Below are 23317 nucleotides of genomic sequence, written 5' to 3' on the forward strand. Positions count from 1 at the left end.
ACTCCAAATATAAATTCCCAGTAATTTATTGGGTAAATCACCAATGTTTCGGGCATCACTGTGCCTTCTTCAGGGTGATGTCATGAATACTTGATATGATGTTCATAAGAAGGGCCTGAGATCAAAGTCAATATTCAGACCACTAAAGGGTCAATGTTTTTAGACAGGATCTCCAGTAAGCCTCCCTTTATATTAGTAGGATCTCCATGTTACCTCCTCTCCTTGGTAGAGCAACATGCTCAATGCCTGTGTATTTTTATGGCGGAGATTGGATGATTAGCTTCAACAAAGTGAGCTGCTACACTGCAATGTTCTTACACCTGATTGAGCTGCGGTGTTCAGTTATACGTGCTACTCTAAGGTAACACCATGGTGTAGCCAGAGGACAGCTAGTTTCCGTCCTCCTCTGGGTACATTGACTTCAATACAAAACCTCAGAGGTTCATTGTTCTCGCCCCCTTCCATAGACTTACACAGTAATTATGACAACTTCCGGACGACGTCCTCTAACCTATCAGAGCTCTTGCAGCATGAACTGACATGTTGTCCACACAATCATAGTACTAGTTTAATTCTCCGATCCTAAAAGCATAAGCTACAGCTAGCTAGCTAGCTAGCGCTGCATAACATGTGGTGAATAGTTGACTCAAAGAGAGAGAAAGACAATAGTTGAACACTTTTGAACGATTTAATATCTTCAAAAATGAAGGAGAAGAGAGAGAGAGTTGGCTATATTACGTATATTTATCACTTCTACTTAGCTAGCGAATGCAGCTAGCTAGTTACGCCTACTCAAACACCCAGCTCAAACAGAGATGGATGCTATGTTAGTGTAACGAGTGTGAAATGGCTAGCTAGTTAGCAGTGGGCGCTAATAGCGTTTCAATCAGTGACGTCACTCGCTCTGAGACCATGAAGTAGTTCTTTCCCTTGCTCTGCAAGGGCCACGGTTTTTGTGGAGCGATAGGTAACAATGCTTCGTGGGAGGCAGTTGTTGATGTGTTCAGAGGGTCGATGGTTAAAGCCCAGGTTGGGGCGAGAAGAGGGACAGAAGCAACACTGTTACATTAGCTAGCTGGCTATGGGCTATCCAACCATGGAACTCTTCCAAGTCAAGGTAAGCTTTTGGCTTTATAAATGTATTACCACCGGGGTCCTCCGGTGTAACTGCTAAACTGCTTGCTCACTACACTGTACTGCATGATTGTAGAGGGTTTACTAACGTGTTAGCTCTAGTAGCTATGTTGACTATGACGTTATAATTTAACTAGACAAGTCAGTCAAGAACAAATACGGTCTACTGGGGAACAGTGGGTTAAACTGCCTTGTTCAGGGGCAGAACGACAGATTTTTACCTTGTCAGCTCGGGGATTCGATCCAGCAACCTTTTGGTTACTGGCCCAACGCTCTAACCACTAAGCTACCTGCCGACCCCATGTTAGCTAATAATGGTGACAACGATGTAGGCTGTGTATAGCAGTTAGCGGTTATGATATGAAGGTTTGGCTTGGAAAGATTTTATTGCCTGGTCACAGACAGCTGATGTGTTGTGCACTGAAGGGAAAAGGTGAGAGCACGTAAATGCGAGAAGAAATGATAGCTACAACGTTCAAAGTGATCATACTGTTTGCATGTTGCTGTTACGAAAGTGAACTGCGTTTGCGTGTGATCAGGGGGTGTATTCATTCCGTAGATTCTGTTGAAAGAATTTATTAAACAGAAGCAAACAGAACAGGTATAAACATACCTGAATTTGTCCAATAGAAACTCTTGTTTGCAACTGTTGGATTAATGATTACACCCTAGATCAGCTAGTTGCAGGCAAGAGTGTGCAAGGCGGTATTACATGTGTCGCTGTCTGTCACCTAAAATGTTTCTCAACCTGTGCATCTATGTTGTAAACTTTAATTCATAGGCTAGGTTGTAGCAACCTCATGATGGCTATAGGGAAAATGTGAGTATCATGTAGTAGCCTAAACCCATTAATGTTACATTGAGCTGGGTGAATGGAATATGATTGACAGTTATCCAATATGCTGTAATAGAAATAAAGCCGTGCTCATAAAAAATAAAAAAAGATCGTCCTCCATCTTAAACAGCACTGACCGCCACTGACGAATACATTGATAAAAGTCACCTTGTCTGAGATTTACATGGTTATCAAAACGTCACGCCAGGGTAAGCCTACATGAAACACAGTCCTTATTTTAAGTGTTCTAAAATCCCCTATGGGAAAAATGAATGGTGGATAAACGATTGGAACCATTTCCCTGTTTGAGCGCTAGGTTTTATGGGTATTATTGCACCTCCACTGTGGGACTCTATACAGGCTTAAGACATCAGGGTTGGGGTCAATTTGAATTTTATAGCCAGTAAATTCAAGACTAGGTTAACTATAATGCCAATTCAATAGTTAAAAACTATAATCCATTTTCAATTACTTCTCAGTGATTGAAGAGAAGCTATTTATTTCCAAATTTGATCAATTTTTGAATTATAAATTCAAATCACTTCCTGTTTTTATCCATGCACGGTAAGTTTAAAAACCAACTTCATAAACATGTATGAAGTGGTGATCAGTTAACAATTTATCAACAATTTATCAATAAAGTGGAACTATAGCTAGCTATCAGTATCAACATACGAACCTATTCTACATAGTTGTATCTCTGGTGTCCTCCGCAGCAGTCTCCGTAGCCGATCATTCTCCTCCTGGTATTCTACTACCGTTTTCTCAACTTCCCCAAAAATATCCACAGCAGCCGCCGTTAAACGCTCATTTAAAAACACATGAAACAACTGTAGTTTAGACATTTTATGTCAAATTAGAGCTGGGTAGCCTATTTAGTTAAGTCAGTATGTATTTTCTTTACTCCACACAAGGAACAAAAAAAACTCGTTTCCATTCCTACTTCCGTGTTCTAGTCAAGGAATCTTAGGACGTTCTTTGTTCTAGTTGGTGATGAACCCAGAAACACAACAGGGCCGCCAGCTGGATGGGAGTTTACTGTGCAAGGCAGCCTACAGACCAGTAGTAAAGGAAAACGACGACTACATGTAGACAAACAGTGGTTATCATCAGTATAGGATGATCTGGGAGAATCAATTCTTCCTCGGGAGTCAACAGTTTATCATTATTCTATACAAGATTAAATCAACATGATGAATGAGAAGCATTAGGTCAGAATTTACGAGAAATACTCTTGGAAATACTCTTGGACAAATGCAAGGATACCTTTTCTGGAATAGTTTTACATTTCATGTATCAGTTACGTCAGCCTGACCTAAATAAAATGACCAGATATTGCTGTTTCTAATGAAGGGAAAAATTAACCAGACTTTGAACAGCAGACCTATGAATTTCCTACAATACTCTTTACTGTTTGATCATTAACTCGTCATTAAAATCAAATCAAAATTTGAAGGGTGTCTTCCTGATCACATTCTCTTTTCAAACAGGAAGGAGTGAAATTGATATCAGTGATATCAGGCCGCAGCTCTTGAATCTGCTCTTCCTCCTGACTGGTCCTGACTTCCTCCTGTTCCTCTTTAATCTGTATGGTCTCTGGGTCCTTCTGTCCCAGACTGGGGCTCCACTCCTGCTCACAGTGCTGCTGCTCAGGGGGAACCTCCTCTTCAGAGATAGTGAGAGAGAGCTGCAGGGAGTCTGGAGGGAAGGAGGGGAGGGTAGAGGTAATCTACGGTATATACCACAGAAGTAAATAGAACACCTGAATCATACAGATGAATTCAAGATGTATATGACCTATACAGCCTTTAAATATGCTTGAGTGTAAACAGCTAGGACCAGCTTCCAAGTTTGTAGATTTTTATAAAGTCCATATCGATACAGAAACACTAAACAATAATTAAGACGCTTTTAATAACAAGCTGATTGACAAAGTCATGACAAATTTGAATAATTTAATGCTACCACCCCTCCAAATCAAGAACAGCCACCTATATCTCTGGAGACATAATAACAATTCTTTGGTATTTTATTAGGATCTCCATTAGCTGCAGCGAAATACATACACACATAATATCTAGGTGAAATAGGGGAGAGGCTTTGTGTCTTGAGGTGTTGCTTTATGTTTTTTGAAACCATGTTTGCTGTTCATTTGAGCTATCTGAGATGGGAGCTTCATACAATTATGGCTCTATATAACATTGTACGCTTTCTTAAATTTGTTCTGGATTTGTGGACTGTGAAAAGACCCCTGGTGGCATGTCTGGTGGGGTAAGTGTGTGTGTCAGTACTGTGTGTAAATTGACCATTCAAACAATTTGGAATTTTCAACACATTCATGTTTCTTATAAAAACAAGAAGTGATGCCATCAGTCCCTCCTCTACTTTTACCCAAGAGAGACTGGCATACATATGATTGATATTAGCCCTCTGATTACAGTGAAGAGCAAAATGTGTCCTGTTCTGGGCCAGCTGCCGTTTTCTAGGTCCTTCTTTGCAGCACCTGACCACATGACTGAGCAGTAATCAAGATAAAATAAGATTAGAGCCTGCAGGTCTTTATTTGTGGAGTGTGATGTCAAAAAAGCAGAGCCTCTCTTTATCACGGACAGACCTCTCCCCATCTTCGCAAACAATGAATCCAAATGTTTTGACCATGACAGTTTACAATCCAAGATGACACTAAGTAATTTAGTCTCCTCAACTTGCTCAATAGCCACATTATTCATGACCAGATTCAGCTGAGGTGATTTGTACCAAATGCAATTCTCTTAGTTTTAGAGATGTTCAGGACTAGTTTATTACAGGCCACCCATTCTAAAACTGACTGCAACTCTGTGTTTAGTGTTGCAGTGATCTCACTAGCTGTGGGTACGTACAGGGTTGAATCAACAGCATACAAGGACACACAGGTTTTGTATAATGCCAGTGGCAGGTCATTAGTAAAACATTTAAAATAGTAGAGGGCCAAGAGAGCTGTCTTGCGGTACACCACACTTTACATGTTTAACATTAGAGAAACTTCCATTAAAGAAAACCCTATGTGTTCTATTAGATAGATGGCTCTGAATCGACAATATGACAGAAGTTCGAAAGCTGTAACACAATTTTTGTTGTGTTATGGTCAATAATATCAAAGGCTGCACTGAAATCTAACAGTACAGCTCCCACAATCCTCTTATTATCAATTTCTTTCAACCAATCATCAGTCATTTGTGTCCTTGCAGTACATATTGAATGCCCCTCTCTATAACCATGCTTAAAGTCTGTTGTTCATTTGTTTCCAGAGAAATAGCATTGTATCTGGTCAAGACCATTTTAAAAAAAAATATATGTTTGCTAAGGGCCGGCATCAAGCTGATTGGTCCATCCTCAGTATCTTTCCATCAAAGTTGTCAATACCAGGTGGTTTCTCATTATTGATGGACAACACTTTTTCCACGTCACCCACACTAACTTTACAAAATTCAAAATTATAATGCTTTTCCTTCATTATTAATAATTTTACGCCAGAAAATGATGGCTCACATTTTGTTGTTGGCATTTCATGCTTAAGTTTGCTCATTCTGCCAATGAAATATTCATTGAAGTAATTGGCAACATCAAAAGGTGTTGAGCCATCTGACTCAATGAACGATGGAGTTGAATTAGTCTTTCTGCCCATCATTTCATTTAAAATTTTGCAAAGCTTTTTATCCATTTCACTGTATAATTTATCTTTGTTTCATAGTTCAGTTTCTTCTTCTTTTTGTTTAGTTTAGTGACATGATTTCTCAATTTACATTACGTTTGCCAATCGGCTGTGCAGACAGACTTGTTTGCCATTCCTTTTGCATCATCGCTCTCAACGAGATATTTTTTAAATTCTTCATCAATCCACTGGGATTTTGCAGTTTTTACAGTAATTTTCTTAATGGGTGCATGCTTATTAGTAACTAGAAGAAGCAATTTCATAAATGAATAAAGTGCAGCGTCTGGATGCTCCTAATTGCACACATCAGACCAACACATATATTTTTTTACATTTTGCATAGTAATTAGTACAGAACGTTTTGTGTGATCTCTTATAGACAATTTTAGGCCCAGCCTTTGGAACTTTGGCTTTCCTAGATATGGCTACTATATTATGGTCAGTACATCCAATGGGTACAGCTTTAGAGCAGGTTTTGTAGCATTAGTAAAACATGTGATCAATACTAATGGATGATATAGTTCCTGTTCTGTTTGTAAAACCCTGGTGGGTTGATTATTAACCTGAACCAGATTACAGGCACTGGTTACAGTGAGCAGCTACATTTTGAGCAGACAGATTGATAAAAACAAAACAAGTCTATATTCAGGTCACCTAGAAAACAGACCTCTGTGTTAACGTCCACACACATTATCAAGCATTGCACACATATTATCCAGATAATGAATGTTAGCACTTGGTGGCCTATAACAGCACCACCCAAAAGAAGAGGCTTTAGATGAGGCAGATGAACCTGCAACCACGACACTTCAAAAGCGTTAGACATGAGTTCCTCTAAGATGATCAGGAATATGTCTCTGAACAACACAGCAACACCTCCACCAGAAACATTCCAGCATTTTCTGTAGATGTTATATCCCTGTATTGCTACTGCTGTATCATCAAAGGAATAATCCTTAGTGAGTCTCAGAGAATGGCAAATATATGAATGTTATCTGATGTTAGCAAGTTATTGATTTCATGAACCTTATTTCTAAGGCTACATATATTAATATGGGCATTTTCTTCTTCTTCCTGAGTAGCTTATCGGTGATAGACATACTGTATGTATATACAGTGCATTCGGAAAGTATTCAGACCCCTTCCCTTTCCAGATATTGATACGTTACATCCTTGTTCTAAAATGGATGAAATAAAAAATGTTCCTCATCAATTTACACACAATACCCCATAATGACATCACAATACCCCATTATGACAAGTATTTAGATCCTTTGCTTTAAGACTCGGAATTGAGCTCTGGTACATCCTGTTTCCATTGATCTTCCTTGAGATGTTTCTGCAACTTGATTGGAGTCCACTTGTAGTAAATTCAATTGATTGGACATGATTTGGAAAGGCACCCACCTTTCTATATTAGGTCCCACAGTTGACAGTGCATGTCAGAGCAAAAACCAAGCCATGAGGTCGAGGGAATTGTCCGTAGCGCTCCGAGACAGGATTGGAACTGAGCAATGAGGGGGAGAAGGGCCTTGGTCAGGGAGGTGACCAAGAACCTGATGGTCGCTCTGACAGAGCTCTAGAGTTCCTCTGTGGAGATGGGAGAACCTTCCAGAAGGACAACCATCTCTGCAGCACTCCACCAATCAGGCCTTTATGGTAGAGTGGCAATACGGTAGGTCACTCCTCAGTAATAGGCACTTGACAGACCGCTTGGAGTTTGCCAAAAGGCACCTAAAGACTCTCAGACCATGAGAAACAAGATGCTCTGGTCTGATGAAACCAAGATTGAACTCTTTGGCCTGAATGCCAAGCTTCACGTCTGGAGGAAACCTGGCACCATCACTGCGGTGAAGCATGGTGGTGGCAGCATCATGCTGTGAGTATGTTTTTCAGCGCCAGAGACTGGGATTGTCAGGATTGAGGGAAAGATGAACTGAGCAAAATACAGATAAATCCTTGATGAAAACCTGCTCCAGAGCTCTCAGGACCTCAGACTGGGGCGAAGATTCATTTCAACAGGACAACGACCCTAAGCACACTGCCAAGACAACGCTTCGGGACAAGTCTCTGAATGTCCTTGAGTGGCCCAGCCAGAGCCCGGACTTGAACACAATCTAACATCTCTTTGGAGACCTGGAAATAGCTGTGCAGCGATGCTCCCCATCCAATCTGACAGAGCTTGAGAGGATCTGCAGAGAGGAATGGGAGAATCTCCCCAAATACAGGTGTGCCAAGCTTGTAGCATCATACCCAAGAAGACTCGAAGCTGTAATCGCTGCCAAAGGTGCTTCAACAAAGTACTGGGTAAAGGGTCTGAATACTTATGTCAATATACTATTTCCGCTATTATTATTTTTTTTGACATTTGCAAAAACGTTAAAAAAAACTATTTTTGCTTTGTCATTTTGGGGTATTGTGTGTAGATTGATGTCACGTCCTGACCAGTAAAATAGGTTGTTTGTTATTGTAGTTTGGTCAGAGCGTGGCAGGTCGGTGTTTGTTTAGAATGTTTCGGGGTTTGTTGGGCTATGTTCTTGTTAGTCTATTTCTATGTTAGTTCTAGTATGTCTATTTCTATGTTAGTTCTAGTATGTCTATTTCTATGTGGTGTTTTTTGGGTTGACCTTCAATTGGAAGCAGCTGCTCCTCGTTGCTTCTAATTGAAGGTCCTATTTAAGAGGGGTGTTTTTTCTATGGGATTTGTGGGTAGTTATTTCCTGTTTTGTGTTCATGCACCTGATGGGTAAAACTATAATAAAAAATAAACTGATGTTTAGTGTCATTTGTTGTTTTCGTATACGTGTTTCTTTTGTTTTCCTTCTTTAATAATAAAATAAGAAGATGAGTTTACACGTTCCCGCTGCGTTTTGGTCCAATTCATACGACAGCCGTGACAATTGATGAGGGGAAAAAAACGATTTAATGAGGATATAACGTAACAAAAAAGTCAAGGGGATTGAATGCTTTCCTAATGCCCTGTGTATGTTAGGGCAGGGATTGGGGACATTGTCCTGTGTAGTGTGTCGTCTTTCGGATGGGACATTTAACGGGTATCCTGACTCTCTGTGGTCAATAAAAGATGTCATGGCACTTCATCCCCCCTCCACTCCCCTGTAACTATTCCCCAGGTTGTTGCTGTAAATGAGAATGTGTTCTCAGTCAACTTACCTGGTAAAGTAAAGGTAAACATTTTTTATTTATAACACACAAAGTATGACAAGAACATTATTTGGCTAATAGAGTCAGTCAATTAGGCTAATGAGTGTTAGTTGGTGTGTGTGTGTGTGTGTGTGTGTGTGTGTGTGTGTGTGTGTGTGTGTGTGTGTGTGTGTGTGAGATGTGGTGCAGAAGCTACTGACCTGGAAGCTAGATGGCAGACGACCACACCGGGTTCCACTCCTATCAGCTAAAAACAAGAAGAAGCGGCTCCAGTGATCACACCATCACCACCACTGGACAACTGAGCAGTGGAAAAACATGGCCTGGAACATGACAGTGAGTTCAGTTTACTTGACCGGCCTGGTCAGTCCCCAGAGCTCAACCCAATAGAACATAATGGGATGGGATGGAACGGGCTGTTGGCAGCAAGTCGTATATACATACAGTTATTACCATGCATGATAATCCCTACATTGTAGCCTCTACGTGTAATATATTCACTGATCATGTATTCTACCTTGGCAAATAAAGGTGTAGTTCAGGTATGAATATCTGTAACATTATTTTTCAGTCATATCCAATACCAGGAGTATCACATTCCAGTCTTTGAAGGATGCTGTGTCTGCTTGTATGTATTACAATTATACACTTCAACAGTTTATACCGACCAGGGACATCAATGGTTACACATTGTAACTATGCAATTGACTAGAAACATGATTTAACTAGTTAAAGGCTGATTTGTAATTCATATATACAGAAATATAATTTTAAAAACAGTACACAACACTTCTTATGCATCATGTAAATACTCTAAAAACCGGTTCATCTCAATATTTAATTTCCTTCATTTGCATTGATCTGATAAATCAAATCAAATTGTATTTGTCACATGTGCCGAATACAACAGGTGTCGACCTTACCGTGAAATGCTTACTTACAAGCCCTTAACCAACAATGCAGTTCAAGAAAGAGTTAAGAAAATATTTACTAAATAAACTAAAGTGAGAAAATCATAAAGTAACACAAGAAAATTAAATAACAATTTGTATTTATTGAACTCGGCAAGTCAGTTAAGAACAAATTCTTATGTACAATGACAGCCTAGGAACAGTGGGTTTAACTGCCTTGTTCAGGGGCAGATTGACAGATGTTTACCTTGTCAGCTCGGGGATTCGATCTAGCGACTTTCCGATTACTGGCTCAATGCTCTAACCACTAGGCTACCTACCGCCCCAAATAACGAGTCTATATACAGGGGGTACCTGTACCGAGTCAATGTGCGGGGGTACAGATTAGTTGAAGTCATTTGTAAAGTGTAAAGTGATAGATAATAAACAGTGAGTAGCAGCAGCAGTGTAAAAACAAAAGGATTGGTGTAATATTTCACCAAATGAGAGACTTAATTTCCACCAGTAGAGAATGTGAAACACTTTATTGAAAGAAGTTCATTATCCAAGGGTTATAAATACATGCATTATAAATACTATAATTGTAATATTATATTATAAATACAAGTTCAATCTGTACTTGAATGCACATCTGGTGTGCATTATAAAAACAGAGGAAGAAAGAGGAGGTGGTGAGAGAGATTTAAAAGACAAAAAGGGAACGAGGTAAGAACAGAGGATCAGGGTAGACAGAATATAATTAATGAATCACAGTGCTACCCTAATATTCTCTCAGTTCATCACAATTACATAATAGCGTCTCTAGTGGTGTCTCCTAACCAGCCCTGGGCTGGGTGAGGTGGCGATGACAGGACTGGGGGTTTGCATCCTCTCTCACATCAAAACATACCTGCAGACGAGAGACAGATGGAGAGAGAGCATGTTTAAGCCTTGTGTTTTTATTTTTTATTCTAACACTGTCAGTCAGCATAATCATCAGGAGGTGAAATGCAAAACTGACCTTGGATCATTAACTCTGGGACTACTGCATCTCTATCTGTATTTCAATGTAAAGCATCTCTTTAATAATACTTCTTGTTGACCCGGCCAAGTGACCTCTCACCTCTGATCATGCTGTGCCCTCTATGTAGCCAGTTCAGATGCAGGAGGGGTTCACCGACACAGCTGATATAACCTAGAGGATTTAGGGAGAAGGGGAGAGATGGATAAAGTGAAGGAGAGACTGTTATTGAGAAAATAAGGTACCGTAATTTCTAGCTAGCTAGGTATTACCGTAATTTCCGAACTATAAGTCGCAACTTTTTTCCCAGGCTTTGAACGTCGCGGCTTAAACAATGACGCGGCTAATATATGGATTTTTCCCGCTTTCAATTTTTTTTCTCCAAAAAAACACATTCTGTGACGTGCTCAGTTTTTTTGCGGCATGAAGCTTTCATTAGACCAATGAAATTGCCGAACGGGTTAGGGTCAAACATCTTTATTGTTTACTGTTTAGATTAAATCGAGCGCTCTCAAACCTCCCATCATTCTGATTACGGTAGTCATTTTGTCACCCTGATTCCTGGGGGCACAACAAAGTATTTGCAGCCACTCGACATCAGTGTAAATCGTGCATTTAAGGTGGCGCTCCGTGTTCAGCGGGAGGCTTGGATGACAAGTGGGGAGAAATCCTTCACTAAAACGGGCCGCATGCGAAGAGCAACTTATGGTCAAGTCTGCCAGTGGGTCCTGACAGCGTGGAGCATTGTCAAAAAAATCCACTATCATCAACGGGTTTCGAAAGGCTGGACTGCTGCGTGTTGAAGAGGGCTCAGCGGGGGATTTGCCTCCGGATGAAAGTGACGAGAGCGACAAGGAAAACGATCCAATATCGGATGAAGCAATTCTGAGGCTATTCAACTCCGACACCGAAGGAGATGGTTTCAGTGGTTTCAGTGCACAGGAGGAGGAAGATAGTGACCAATGACTTTCTTGGTAGGCTACTGTTTACTGCAAATTATTTTTTGTTACAAGCCGTGTTTCGTTAAAGCCTATTTATTTTTGTTACTAGTCGTGTTTCGTTAAAGCCTATTTATTTTTGTTACAAGCCATGTTTCGTTAAAGCCTGTGTAAAGTTAATTTGTTTTAATGTACCGGTAGGCACCTGCGGCTTATAGACATGTGCGGCTTATTTATGTTCAAAATAATACTTTTAAAAAAATTCAGTGGGTGCGGCTTATATTCAGGTGCGCTTAATAGTCCGGAAATTACGGTAGTTAAAGAGACAGTGTTCAACAGGAATCTGTGTGTGGCCTCACCTGGTGTCCACACTAAGTGAGTACTTCATGCTGAAAAACATGCACAGACACACAAGGACAAACAATATAACATAGTTATAGAAATAATGAAGTGTCTTACTATTCTTGAAACTAATCCTTGAAACATCCTGCAGAGCGGCAGACTTCTCCTCTGGCACACAGCGGCGAGCTGCAGATCCAAGTTATGAAGGACACAGGTTAAACAAAAATTCAATATGGGTGACTTAAAATAGCCTGTTTTGTTTTTCTACAGACATCACACCCTTACCTGAACAGCACCCTCACCTGAGAGGTAAAAATTAAAGGGAGAGAAACTAGGTATTGAATAACTGCAGTTAACATAGCTCAGTAAATGGAAAAATACGCTCATTGCAATGTGAATGGCTCTTAAAAGAGCCTTTGGTTGTGCATAGTGTAGTCTATGGTGTTGCCAGGGAACAGCACCCTCTTCGAAGAAGTAGGAGGTGAAGATCTCCCGCACACAGATTGCCTCTCTTGCTGCGTTGTTGGACCCCGTCCTTGAAACATCCTGCAGAGCAGCAGACTCCTCCTCTGGCACACGGCGGCGAGCTGCAGATCTCCTCCTGGTCCTCATGTCCATCCTCATGAAGTTATGAAGGACACAGGTAGCCTTCACACACCTGAATTCCTCCAGGAGGCAGTCCCAGACGGCCCTGGTCAACCAAACCTTGCAGTGCCCTACACGGTAACTAGGTAATCGTTTTGAAAGAATCTCCATTTACAAGGTATATGTAGGAATATGGAAGATAATGTCATTATTAGACTTTTACATCACCAGGTCATTGTGGATTACTAAAGTATAATATCCCTGATAACAAATCATGATAACATTGGAGTGATAGATGCATGTGGACACACATGTGGATGTGTAGCATGTGACAATAACAGGATCATATCAAGGATAGCATCACAAATGAATACATAAATACCACTTGAAGCTTGAATCAGCTGTGCAGTCCTAAGGTAAAAACAAAAATGTGCACCCCTTTGAGTCCCCAGGACCAGGACTGAGAACCACTGCTCTTCATTGGGTCCTCTTCATCTGTAGACAGGCTTTCATAGCTCTCTGTATCTGAGGACAGAAAACCTCACAAGAAACAGACTTCCTTATACACCGCACTGAATATTATGTTACTATTATCTCCGTCCTCACTTCTAGGGACTGGAACTACACAAGTACCTGCCCTATACAGAATAGCCTCCTCTCTTACAGTTGGGGGTGCTATCCGTTCACCCTTCTCCATGGCTGTTAGCTACCTGGAAATGCATTTGAAGTTTGTTTTTTACAGAGATAAATACATCAAGATAGCTAGCTAATATGAAGTTAGGTATCTGGTGATATGTAATTAACTTAGCTAGCTTTCTTTCCACAAGTTTCCTGGGGAGGTTACTGGGGAAACGATTATGGGTGGTACTTCCGGAGGAATTAGCGAAGTACTGGGTTGACTGGTGGTATTTTTTGGTTTTAGAAGCTAGCCAACGGGGATAAGCAATAATGAGATATTCACTCGTTAGATGTTAAAATGTTACGGAGCTCGGGGACAACATGTGATGTTCGTGGTTGTACATACAACCAAACAAAACGTAATGATTGGCTTAAATTGCTTCGACCATAAACCTAAAACTAAATCAGAATGTTCCTCAAAGATGGTCGTTTCCATCACCTCCCAAATGACAACGAAGCTTAAAGAAATTGCCTCAAAAACTTAAACAAGCCCCCCCAAAAAGTTTGTTTCACTTTGATGATAAGACACCAACGCAGGATAACCCATACGCCATACCCAACATAGCACAGTGATTACCCTACATTTTAGCCCATTGTTAAGAATGAGAATTGTTCCACTGATCAGACTAAATAAACTATACTGAACAAAAATATGAATGCAACAATTTCAACGATTTTACTGAGTTACAGTTCATAGAAGGAAACCAGTCAAATGAAATAAATCCATTAGACCCTAATAGATGGATTTCACATGACTGAGCAGGGGTGCAGCCATAGGTGGGCCTGGGAGGGCATAGGCCCACCCACTTGGCAGCCAGGCCCACCCACTGGGGAGCCAGGCCCACCCAATCAGAATGAGTTTTTCCCCACAAAAGGGCTTTATTTTACAGACAAAAATACTCAGCCCCTGTGCATGAAACATGGATCAATACTGCATTTATATTTATAGATGTACTATTGTAAAATGGTTGTTCCACTGGATATCATAAGGTGAATGCACCAATTTGTAAGTCTCTCTGGATAAGAGCGTCTGCTAAATGGCGTAAGTGTAAATATGGCTGCAGTCCGGTGCCTTATTGCCAAAAGCAACACAGTCATAACACAGTCACCTGGGGCAGGCAGGCAGTCAATGGCTCAGTGTTCCATAACTGTTCACCTGTTTCTGCATCAAGCCTGGACAATGTTCCATCTATTTTTTGTTGTTGTGTTTTATGGTGTACAGCAGCATATCATGGATTTCATCTTAAATTTCCTACTTGTATGTGCATTTATTGAATTCTAATTCCAGCAGGTTTGGTCCTCCATATGCAGTTACCCATGACCACTTACTGGGAGGGGAAGTTGGGTAGAGAAGAGGGGAGCAGGAAGACCTTTTCTACAGGGTTTAACTAAGGTACAGCCCAGTGATAATGGATAACTACAATGAGGGGAAATAGTTGTAATGAGTAACAGGGTGGTGATATAGGATCATTTAATAAAAAGACAGAACTAATTGTAAGATAGGTGACTTGACAGCTGCTACGGCTTGGGACTGATGTGACAGCGTGCACTAAACCAGAGAATGCAGTTAAAGAGAGAAAGAATGTTGTTGAATTGGGGCTGGAAGAACACTGTAGTTCACTTAAAACAGAGTTTACACTTATACAAAATACACTTATCAGGAGTCGACTGTATATCATTACTTCCTGAAAGATGAAATCAATATAATTTATTAGCAGTATTAGGACAATCTATGATAAATACTCTTGGACAGATGGAAGGAGATATTTTCATAGATTTATTTTTATGAATCAATAACACCAGGTCAGACTTTTCTCGTCACATTTCAAAACAAACAATCAGGAATTTCTCTTTCTAAATGACGTGAAAACATCAAGAGACTTTGAACAGGGAACCTGTGAGTGTTGCAGAGATGGTTGTCCTTCTGGAAGGATCTCTCATCTCCACAGAGGAACTCTGGAGCGCTGTCAGAGTGAGCATCAGGTTGTTGGCCACCTCCTTGACCAAGGAGTCAATGTGTCTTAACTCACCTGTTTAAGCTTTGTCATTATGGAGTATAATGTATAGATAGATTTTTAGAATAAGGCTGTAACATAACAAAATGTGAAAAAGTTTAGGGGTCTGAATACTTTCTGAATGCACTGTATGTGTCTCTTTCAGAGGGGTGGGGATAAAAGGGGAAGTCTGCAATGTTTGATCATTAGTATCATTCAAACCAAATAAATGTGTTTGACAAAAGTAAATCCAGGGCCGGCTCTAGTCTTTTGGGGCCCTAAGAGATTTGGTTGGGGTGCCCCCACCATTTTGCCATGGGGTGGAGATTTTCTTTTGCAGTTTTAAAGCTAATTTCCTACAATTCTACACATTTTGTAATAACTTATTTAATGTTAATGACATCTGAGTGAGAATGACAAACAAAATCAACGTGCCTTGCCCGGTCGCTATTTGGCCATGATTACTACTAAGGTTAGCTGGCTAGACTAACTTCCAATCTAAAAATTGTTAGCTGACATCGCTAACTGAGTGACTGTCACTGACAAACAAACTGCTGATGCACAACCAAATGTCTAAATTGGACCTGGTGTATTCTACTATTCTGAGTCTAAATAGTAAGTTGAGACCCAGACTGAGCTCCTAAGATATTGTCAAACCACGTCAAGAGGCAGTAAATTAACTGGGAGTAGCTGGAGATGGACTTGACCTCCAGGCAAGTAACCAGAGCCATGTCGTCTGCATATTTGATGAGGGCCATATCACTGTTGCTTCCTAAGCCATTAGTCCACATCCTTTACTCACTTAACAGACAATCTCTTTGTCCTAATGCTCTTTCCTCTTTCAGTTTCTGTCCTGTTTTATTCCTTTGTGGACTTTATCCACATGCCTCAGCAGATTATTCTTCTGAGAGAATCTTTTACCAGACTGAGCAGCCATGTTGTTTATCTCTAGTGTGAATCAGTTTGTGCCTCCTTAGGTCCACCGTCTGATTGAAGCTTTTCCCACAGTCACCACAGATAAAAGATTTCTCTCCTGTGTGAGTCATTTTGTGCCTGGTTAGGCTACCCTTCAGATAAAAGTTTTTCCCGCAGTCACCACAGCTAAAAGGTTTCTCTCCTGTGTGAGTCAGTTTGTGCCTGGTTAGGTTACCCTTCAGATTAAAGCTTTTCCCGCAGTCACCACAGCTAAAAGGTTTCTCTCCTGTGTGAGTCAGTTTGTGCTTGGTTAGGTTACCCTTCAGATTAAAGCTTTTCCCGCAGTCACCACAGCAAAAAGGTTTCTCTCCTGTGTGAGTCAGTTTGTGCCTCCTTAGGTTCGCCATCCGATCGAAGCCTTTCCCACAATCACCACAGCTAAATGATTTCTCTCTTGTGTGAATAAGTTTGTGCATGTTTAGGTGCCCCTTCCGATTGAAATTTGTCCCGCAGTCGCCACAGCTAAATGGTTTCTCTCCTGTGTGAATTCTCATGTGCCTGGACAGAACTCCTTTGTGTTTGAAGGTCTTTCCACAAACAGGGCAGGGTTTCCCACCGTGACAGAGTCGGACATGGGCCTTCAGTTTACAGGTGGAGTTGTAGCGTTTTTTGCAGAAGCTGCATTCACTGGGTATCTTCTTGGTGGGAGTCACATGCCTCTGCAGGTCAGCTTTCAGAGCAAATGTTTCACCACAGTCACCGCAGCAGTGAGTTTTTCTAGAGCTGGTGCTGGGTTTGGTCAGGTGTTTCTCCAATGGTGGGCTGGGATGCAATGGTGGGCTGGGATCCAATGGTTGGCTGGGATGCAATGGTGGGCTGGGATCCAATGGTTGGCTGGGATGCAATGGTGGGCTGGGATCCAATGGTGGGCTGCTATCAAGTCCTACTGTGTCGCTGCTTACAGCTGAGCTGTGGCTGGAGGCATTGTTTTGATTATCTGGAGGGTCACAGGGAATGTAGAGACCCTTAATGTGGGTCACAGTGACAAAAGGTTTGAGATCCACTGGTTTAGAGTCACTCTCTCTGTTCTCCACAGTCTGGGTTTGGGGAAGAGTCAAGAACTGAAGTGGGTCCTCCTGATCACATTCACTTTTTACACAGGAAGTAGTGAATATGGAGTCTTTGGTATCAAAGAGCCCTTGAAGCTGCTCTTCCTCCTGATTGGTCCTGACTTCCTCTTGTTCCTCTTTAATCTGTGTGGTCTCTGGGTCCTCCTGTCCCAGACTGGGGCTCCACTCCTGCTCACAGTGCTGCTGCTCAGGGGGAACTTCCTCTTCAGAGAGAGAAAGAGAGAACTGCAGGGAGTCTGGAGGGAAGGAGAGGAGGAACAGATGTTATTTATATACTACAGAATTAAACAGAACACTTAAATCATACAGGTGAATAAAACATCTCTATGATTTTTTAAATTGCTTTATTGGCTCTCCATGATCTACACCAAGGGTGTCCAAGTCATTTAGTCCCGGGGCCTCATTCGGTCTTCAACGAGGTCCGCAGGGAAAATGTGTTATATTTCCTCGCTGTCAAAATGAGCCAAAAATAGTCTTTGATGCATGTTTTTTTATTTATGTTCGATGTTCCCTGACTGTCTAGCTTTAATTTCGGTGATTAATAGCGAGAGTCAAGAAACTGTACGAATACAAGATATAGGACTGCTTGATGTATGGCACAACTTCCACATGTCAGATAGAGAATATACTTTTTACTCAGGCCCCCCCCCTCACTGAATACCCCAGGTTAGATGACTTTTTCCATGTAAAGTGCAGAAAGGAACAGGCTTAAGGATTGTAGGATCCGGCAGAGCGACTTAATTATAATAGAGTTTACCTAACTCTACACCTCAAATCACAAACCAAGAAATACTATATGGAGGATTAATTCAAGCATGCTGAATGATCCAGCATTCAAGGAATCAATAAAAGACAGAAATGAACGTCTGGAGAAATATCCCCTGCTACATTGTGGGATGCAGCTAATGCGGTTATTAGAGGGAAGAAGATCACAGCCACATCATCTCAAGAAAAATATTAAAGCACAGAAACTGCTTAAATTACAGGAAACATTAGGAAGTTTAGAACGATCTCACAGTCATCTCAAAGACCCTCCTTATATTTATGTGAGAATCAAAAAGGTAAAACAGGAAATTGACCAGATGTGAAGAAGTAGAGAAGAAGCTCAGGTTCCTGAAACTCAGTCAGTAAGACAGCATTGAATGAGCTGTATTCCTCCATAAGCAAACAACAAAACGCTCACCCAGAGGCGGCGCTCCTAGTAGCCGGGGACTTTAATGCAGAGAAACTTAAATCCGTTTTACCAAATTTCTATCAGCATGTCACATGTGCAACCAGAGGGAAAATAATTCTGGACCATCTATACTCCACACACAGAAACGCACACAAAGCTCTCCCTCGCCCTCCATTTGGCAAATCTGACCATAATTCTATCCTTCCGATTCCTGCTTACAAGCAAAAAATAAACTAGGAAGCACCAGTGACTCAGGTACAGGATGGCAACAACAACTGCCTGAGTTACACCAGGAATGCACAATCCCTCCATCAGTGCTCAGACTGTCTTCAATAGGCTGAGAGAGGCTGGACTGAGGGCTTGTAGGCCTGTTGTAAGGCAGGTCCTCACCAGACATCACCGGCAGCAACGTCGCCTATGAACACAAACCCACCGTAACTGGACCAGACAGGACTTGCAAAAAGTGCTCTTCACTGACAAGTCGCGGTTTTGTCTCACCAGGGGTGATGGTCAGATTTGCATTTATCATCTAAGGAATGAGTGTTACACCGAGGCCTGTACTCTGGAGCGGGATCGATTTGGAGTTGGAGGGTCCGTCATGGTCTGGGGCGGTGTGTCACAGCATCATCGGACTGAGCTTGTTGTCACTGCAGGCAATCTCAAATCTGTGCGTTACAGGGAAGACATCCTCCTCCCTCATGTGGTACCCTTCCTGCAGGCTCATCATGACATGACCCTCCAACATGACAATGCCACCAGCCATACTGCTCGTTCTGGGCGTGATTTCCTGCAAGACAGGAATGTCAGTGTTCTGCCATGGCCAGCGAAGAGCCCGGATCTCAATCCCATTGAGCACGTCTGGGACCTGTTGGATCGGAGGGTGAGGGCTAGGTCCATTCCCCCCAGAAATATCCGGGAACTTGCAGGTGCCTTGGTGAAAGAGTGGGGTAACATCTCACAGCAAGAACTGGCAAATCTGGTGCAGTCCATGTGGAGGAGACACACTGCAGTAACTGAACAAGTTCCACAGACATGTGACTAACAGAAATGGAATAATGTTTCCCTGAACAAAGGGGGGGTCAAAATCAAAAGTAACAGTCAGTATCTTGACGTTACCCTAGGATAGGGGGGGCCACAGCGCATTTTGGAAAAAATTCGTGCCCATTTTCAACGGCCTACTAATCAAACTCAGAAGCTAGGATATGCATATAATTAATACCTGTGGATAGAAAACACCCTAAAGTTTCTAAAACTGTTTTAATGGTGTCTGTGAGTATAACAGAACTCATATGGCAGTCAAAACCCCGAGACCGATTGAAACAGGAAGTGGAATTCTGAATTCTGGACTCAACTTCACGTCGTTGCCTATTATTCACACCGTGAACTATCGTTATTTGAGCACATCCTATTGCTTCCACAAGATGTCGCCAGTCTTTACAAAGTGTTTTGAGCCTTCTACTGTCGAAACTCAGTGAATGAGACGCGTTGGAAATTGGTCACAGCGGGAGGGCCATCACCATTATGACGCCGGCGGCCCTGTCTACCCCCACCTTTGGAAACGTTTTGAAACACATTGAAATCGTCCCCGTCGAATCTTATTGGCTCTCTTGTTGAAACAGGCCCTGAAGATTTATGTTATACAACGTTTGACATGTTTGAACGAACCTAAATGGGAAAAAATTGTTTTTTTCTGACACGGCTGTCCCGCGGCCGGCAGAGCTTTTGGATACTGCCTTCAGACGCGCTAACAACAGCAAGCTAATGGAACATAAAGGATGGACTTTTTCGACCGAAAATACATCTGTTGTGGACCTGGGATTCCTGGAAGTGCTTTCTGATGAAGACAACTAAAGGTAAGGGATTATTGACAATATTATACAACATTAGATGTGATATGCGATTGTTCCAAGATGGCGCCGAGCTGTATTTACTAGCTCATTTTCTGAGTATCGCATCCCCTTTTATCGCTAAGTGTGATTACCCAGTAAAGTTATTTTTAAATCTGGTATGACAGGTGCTTTCAAGAGATATTCATCTATAAATCTTAGATTGACAATATTACATTTTAAACATGTTTTCGAATAGTAATTCAGTAAATTGTAGCACTGTTTCATCGGATGCTTTTGACGGGAAAATAGTTAGTCAACGTCAGACGCCGATGTAAAATGCTGTTTTCATATATAAATATGAACTTTATTGAACAAAAGAATGCATGCATTGTGTAACATGATGTCCTAGGTGTGTCATCTGATGAAGTTTGTAAAAGGTTAGTGCTGCATTTAGCTGTTTTTTGGTTATTTGTGATGCTTGTGGTTGGTCGGAAAATGGCTATGTTGCTGCTTTTTACGATGGACTCCTCTAACATAATCTAATGATTTGCTTTTCCTGTAAAACCTTTTTGAAATCGGACGACGTGGGTCGATTCAGGAGAGGTGTATCTATAAAATGAATTTTTTATTTTTATTTTTATTTTTCAAATTATTAAATTTTGTTATGCTAATGGCGATATGATTTTTCGCTGGATTTTGATCCCGCTGACGGGATGAGACGCTGAAGAGGGTTTAATGTCTCAGTTGTTGAATCTTGTTATGTTCATACAAATATTTACACATGTTAAGTTTACTGAAAATAAACGCAGTTGACAGTGAGAGGACGTTTCTTTTTTTGCTGAGTTTATATTAAACAGAAATGGAGGAGGAACTTAACATTAACACCCATTTACGGTAAAAATTCTAAACAACTTCTTAAAAAAGCCTAAGCAGTTTATTAATTGAGTAGAACTATAGCTAACAATCAGTAGATATACGTACTAACCTATTCTACATAGTTTTATCTCCGGTGTGATCCGCAGCAGTCTCCGTAGCAGATCATTCTCTTCCTGGTACTCTACTACAGTTTCCTCAACCGCACCAAGAATCTCCACAGCAGCAGATGCCGTTAAACATTCATTTAACAACACACGAAACAACTGTAGTTTAGACGTTTTCAGTGGACTGAGAGTTGGGTGTTCAGCTAGTATGGCTTCTTGATGTGGGTCCATCTGATCACATTCACTTTTCACACAGGAAGGAGTGAATATGGAGTCTTTGGTATCAAAGAACCCTTGAAGCTGCTCTTCCTGCTGACTGGTCCTGACTTCCTCCTGTTCCTCTTTAATCTGTGTGGTCTCTGCGTCCTTCTGCCCCAGACTGGGACTCCACTCCTGCTGCTCAGGGGGAACCTCCTCTTCAGAGACAGAGAGCTGCAGGGAGTCTGGAGGGAAGGAGAGGATGAGCAGAGGTTACCTATACAGCATAGAATTAAATAGAACACTTGAATGATACTAATATAAAATATCATACTAATGATACTAATACTAATGATAGAATTCTAGATCTCTGTGATCTATATAGTGAAGGAGGAGTCGAACCTCCAGCGCCATAGTTAAAGCCTGTGTCTGAGGTTGAGGGTCCATTGAAAATACGGTAAACAACTTTCAACCAACCTTCGAATTTAGAAGGCACCTGTGTCTTAAAAATCACTTCTTCTTTTTTTATACCCCTTGTTTGCTGCCGGACCTCTCACATTTCCCAGCATCTTTTCTGGTACTAGTCATTCGTTCATCTCGGTTACCCAGAATTAAAATTCTCTAGCGAAAGTTAGTCATTTCGTGTTTTAAGTCTCCTCCCTCGTAAATGTAAACTCTTTTTGCTGTGGAATCCATTTATCATCCACACACACAGCCTTGAAAAATCACAGCATCAGGTTAAGATTTTGCCTCACTGGAACTAAGGGGCCTAGCCCGAACCATGAAAAACAGCCCCAGACCGTTATTCCTCTTCCACCAAACTTTACAGTTGACAGTATGCACTGGGGCAGGTAGCGTTCCCCTGGCATCCGCCAAATGCAGATTTGTCCGTTGGAGTGCTTGATGGTAAAGTGTGATTCATTACTCCAGAGTCCAATTGCGGCGAGATTTACATCACTCCAGCCAACGCTTGGCATTGTGTATGGTGATCTTAGGTTTGTATGCGGCTGCTCGGCCACGGAAACCCATTTCATGAAGCTCCCGACTAACAGTTATTGTGCTGAACTTGCTTCCAGCTTCAGTTTGGAACTCGTAGTGAGTATTGCAACCAACGATTTTTACGCGTTACACACTTCAGCACTCGGAAGTCCCGTTCTGTGAGCTTGTGTGTCCTACCACTTCGAGGCTGAGCCGTTGTTGCTCCTAGAAGTTTTCACTTCACAATAACAGCACTTACACTTGACGCAGGCTAGCAATGTGTTGGCGTCCTATGATGGCGCTACATTGAAAGTCACTGAGCTCTTCAGTAAGGCCATTCTACTGCCAATGTTTGACTATGGAGATTGCTTGATTTTATACACCTGGCAGCAACAGGTGTGCTGAAATAACCAAATCCACTAATTTGAAGGGGTAGGGAAAGGGGATACCTAGTCAGTTGTACAACTGAATGCCTTCAACTGAAATGTGTCTTCCGCATTTAACCCAACCCCTCTGAATCAGAGAGGTGCGGAGGGGCTGCCATAATCGACATCCACGTCTTCGGAGCCCGGGGAACAGTGGGGTTAATTGCCTTACTCAGGGCTAGAAAGACAGATTTTTACCTTGTCAGCTGGGGGATTCGATCCAGCAACCTTTCGGGTTACTGGCCCAACGTTCTAACCACTAGGCTACCTGCCGCCTGTGTCCGCATACTGCTGTATTCATAGTGTACCTTCAGCAATAGACGCTGAAGGTAATTATGGTTTATAACCCTTAGACCCTTATTTAATAAATGACATAACAAAGGTGTCTAGATTTGGGCTAAGCTATGATCTAATACAG

The 23317-nt window shown here is 41.6% G+C and overlaps 3 protein-coding genes across 6 annotated transcripts in view; 1 reads left to right on the forward strand and 2 right to left on the reverse strand.

Annotated features, from left to right (window-relative positions):
* The window catches only part of LOC106578119 (zinc finger protein 260), a 116610-nt gene extending 113686 nt beyond the window's left edge, over positions 1-2924 (reverse strand). For both annotated transcript variants that reach the window (XM_014156732.2, XM_014156733.2), the window contains exon 1: positions 2649-2924. In XM_014156732.2, the coding sequence (XP_014012207.2) occupies positions 2649-2814 (166 nt within the window). In that variant the 5' untranslated portion in view covers positions 2815-2924. The remainder of the gene's footprint in view (positions 1-2648) is intronic.
* The window catches only part of LOC106578122 (zinc finger protein 135), a 160036-nt gene that overhangs the window by 37443 nt on the left and 99276 nt on the right, over positions 1-23317 (forward strand). The gene's annotated exons all lie outside the window — the stretch shown is intronic.
* Positions 15033-23317, reverse strand: part of LOC106578120 (oocyte zinc finger protein XlCOF6) — a 95089-nt gene continuing 86804 nt past the window's right edge. Inside the window, exons 2-3 of one of the 2 annotated variants that reach the window (XM_014156739.2) lie at positions 21304-21741; positions 15033-17551 (exon numbers count right to left, since the gene is read on the reverse strand). In XM_014156739.2, the coding sequence (XP_014012214.2) occupies positions 16188-17551; positions 21304-21741 (1802 nt within the window). In that variant the 3' untranslated portion in view covers positions 15033-16187. The remainder of the gene's footprint in view (positions 17552-21303; positions 21742-23317) is intronic. The other variant, XM_045701600.1, reaches the window with a different exon arrangement.

Source organism: Salmo salar, chromosome ssa18 (assembly GCF_905237065.1).
Source record: "Salmo salar chromosome ssa18, Ssal_v3.1, whole genome shotgun sequence".
NCBI classification, from domain to species: domain Eukaryota; kingdom Metazoa; phylum Chordata; class Actinopteri; order Salmoniformes; family Salmonidae; genus Salmo; species Salmo salar.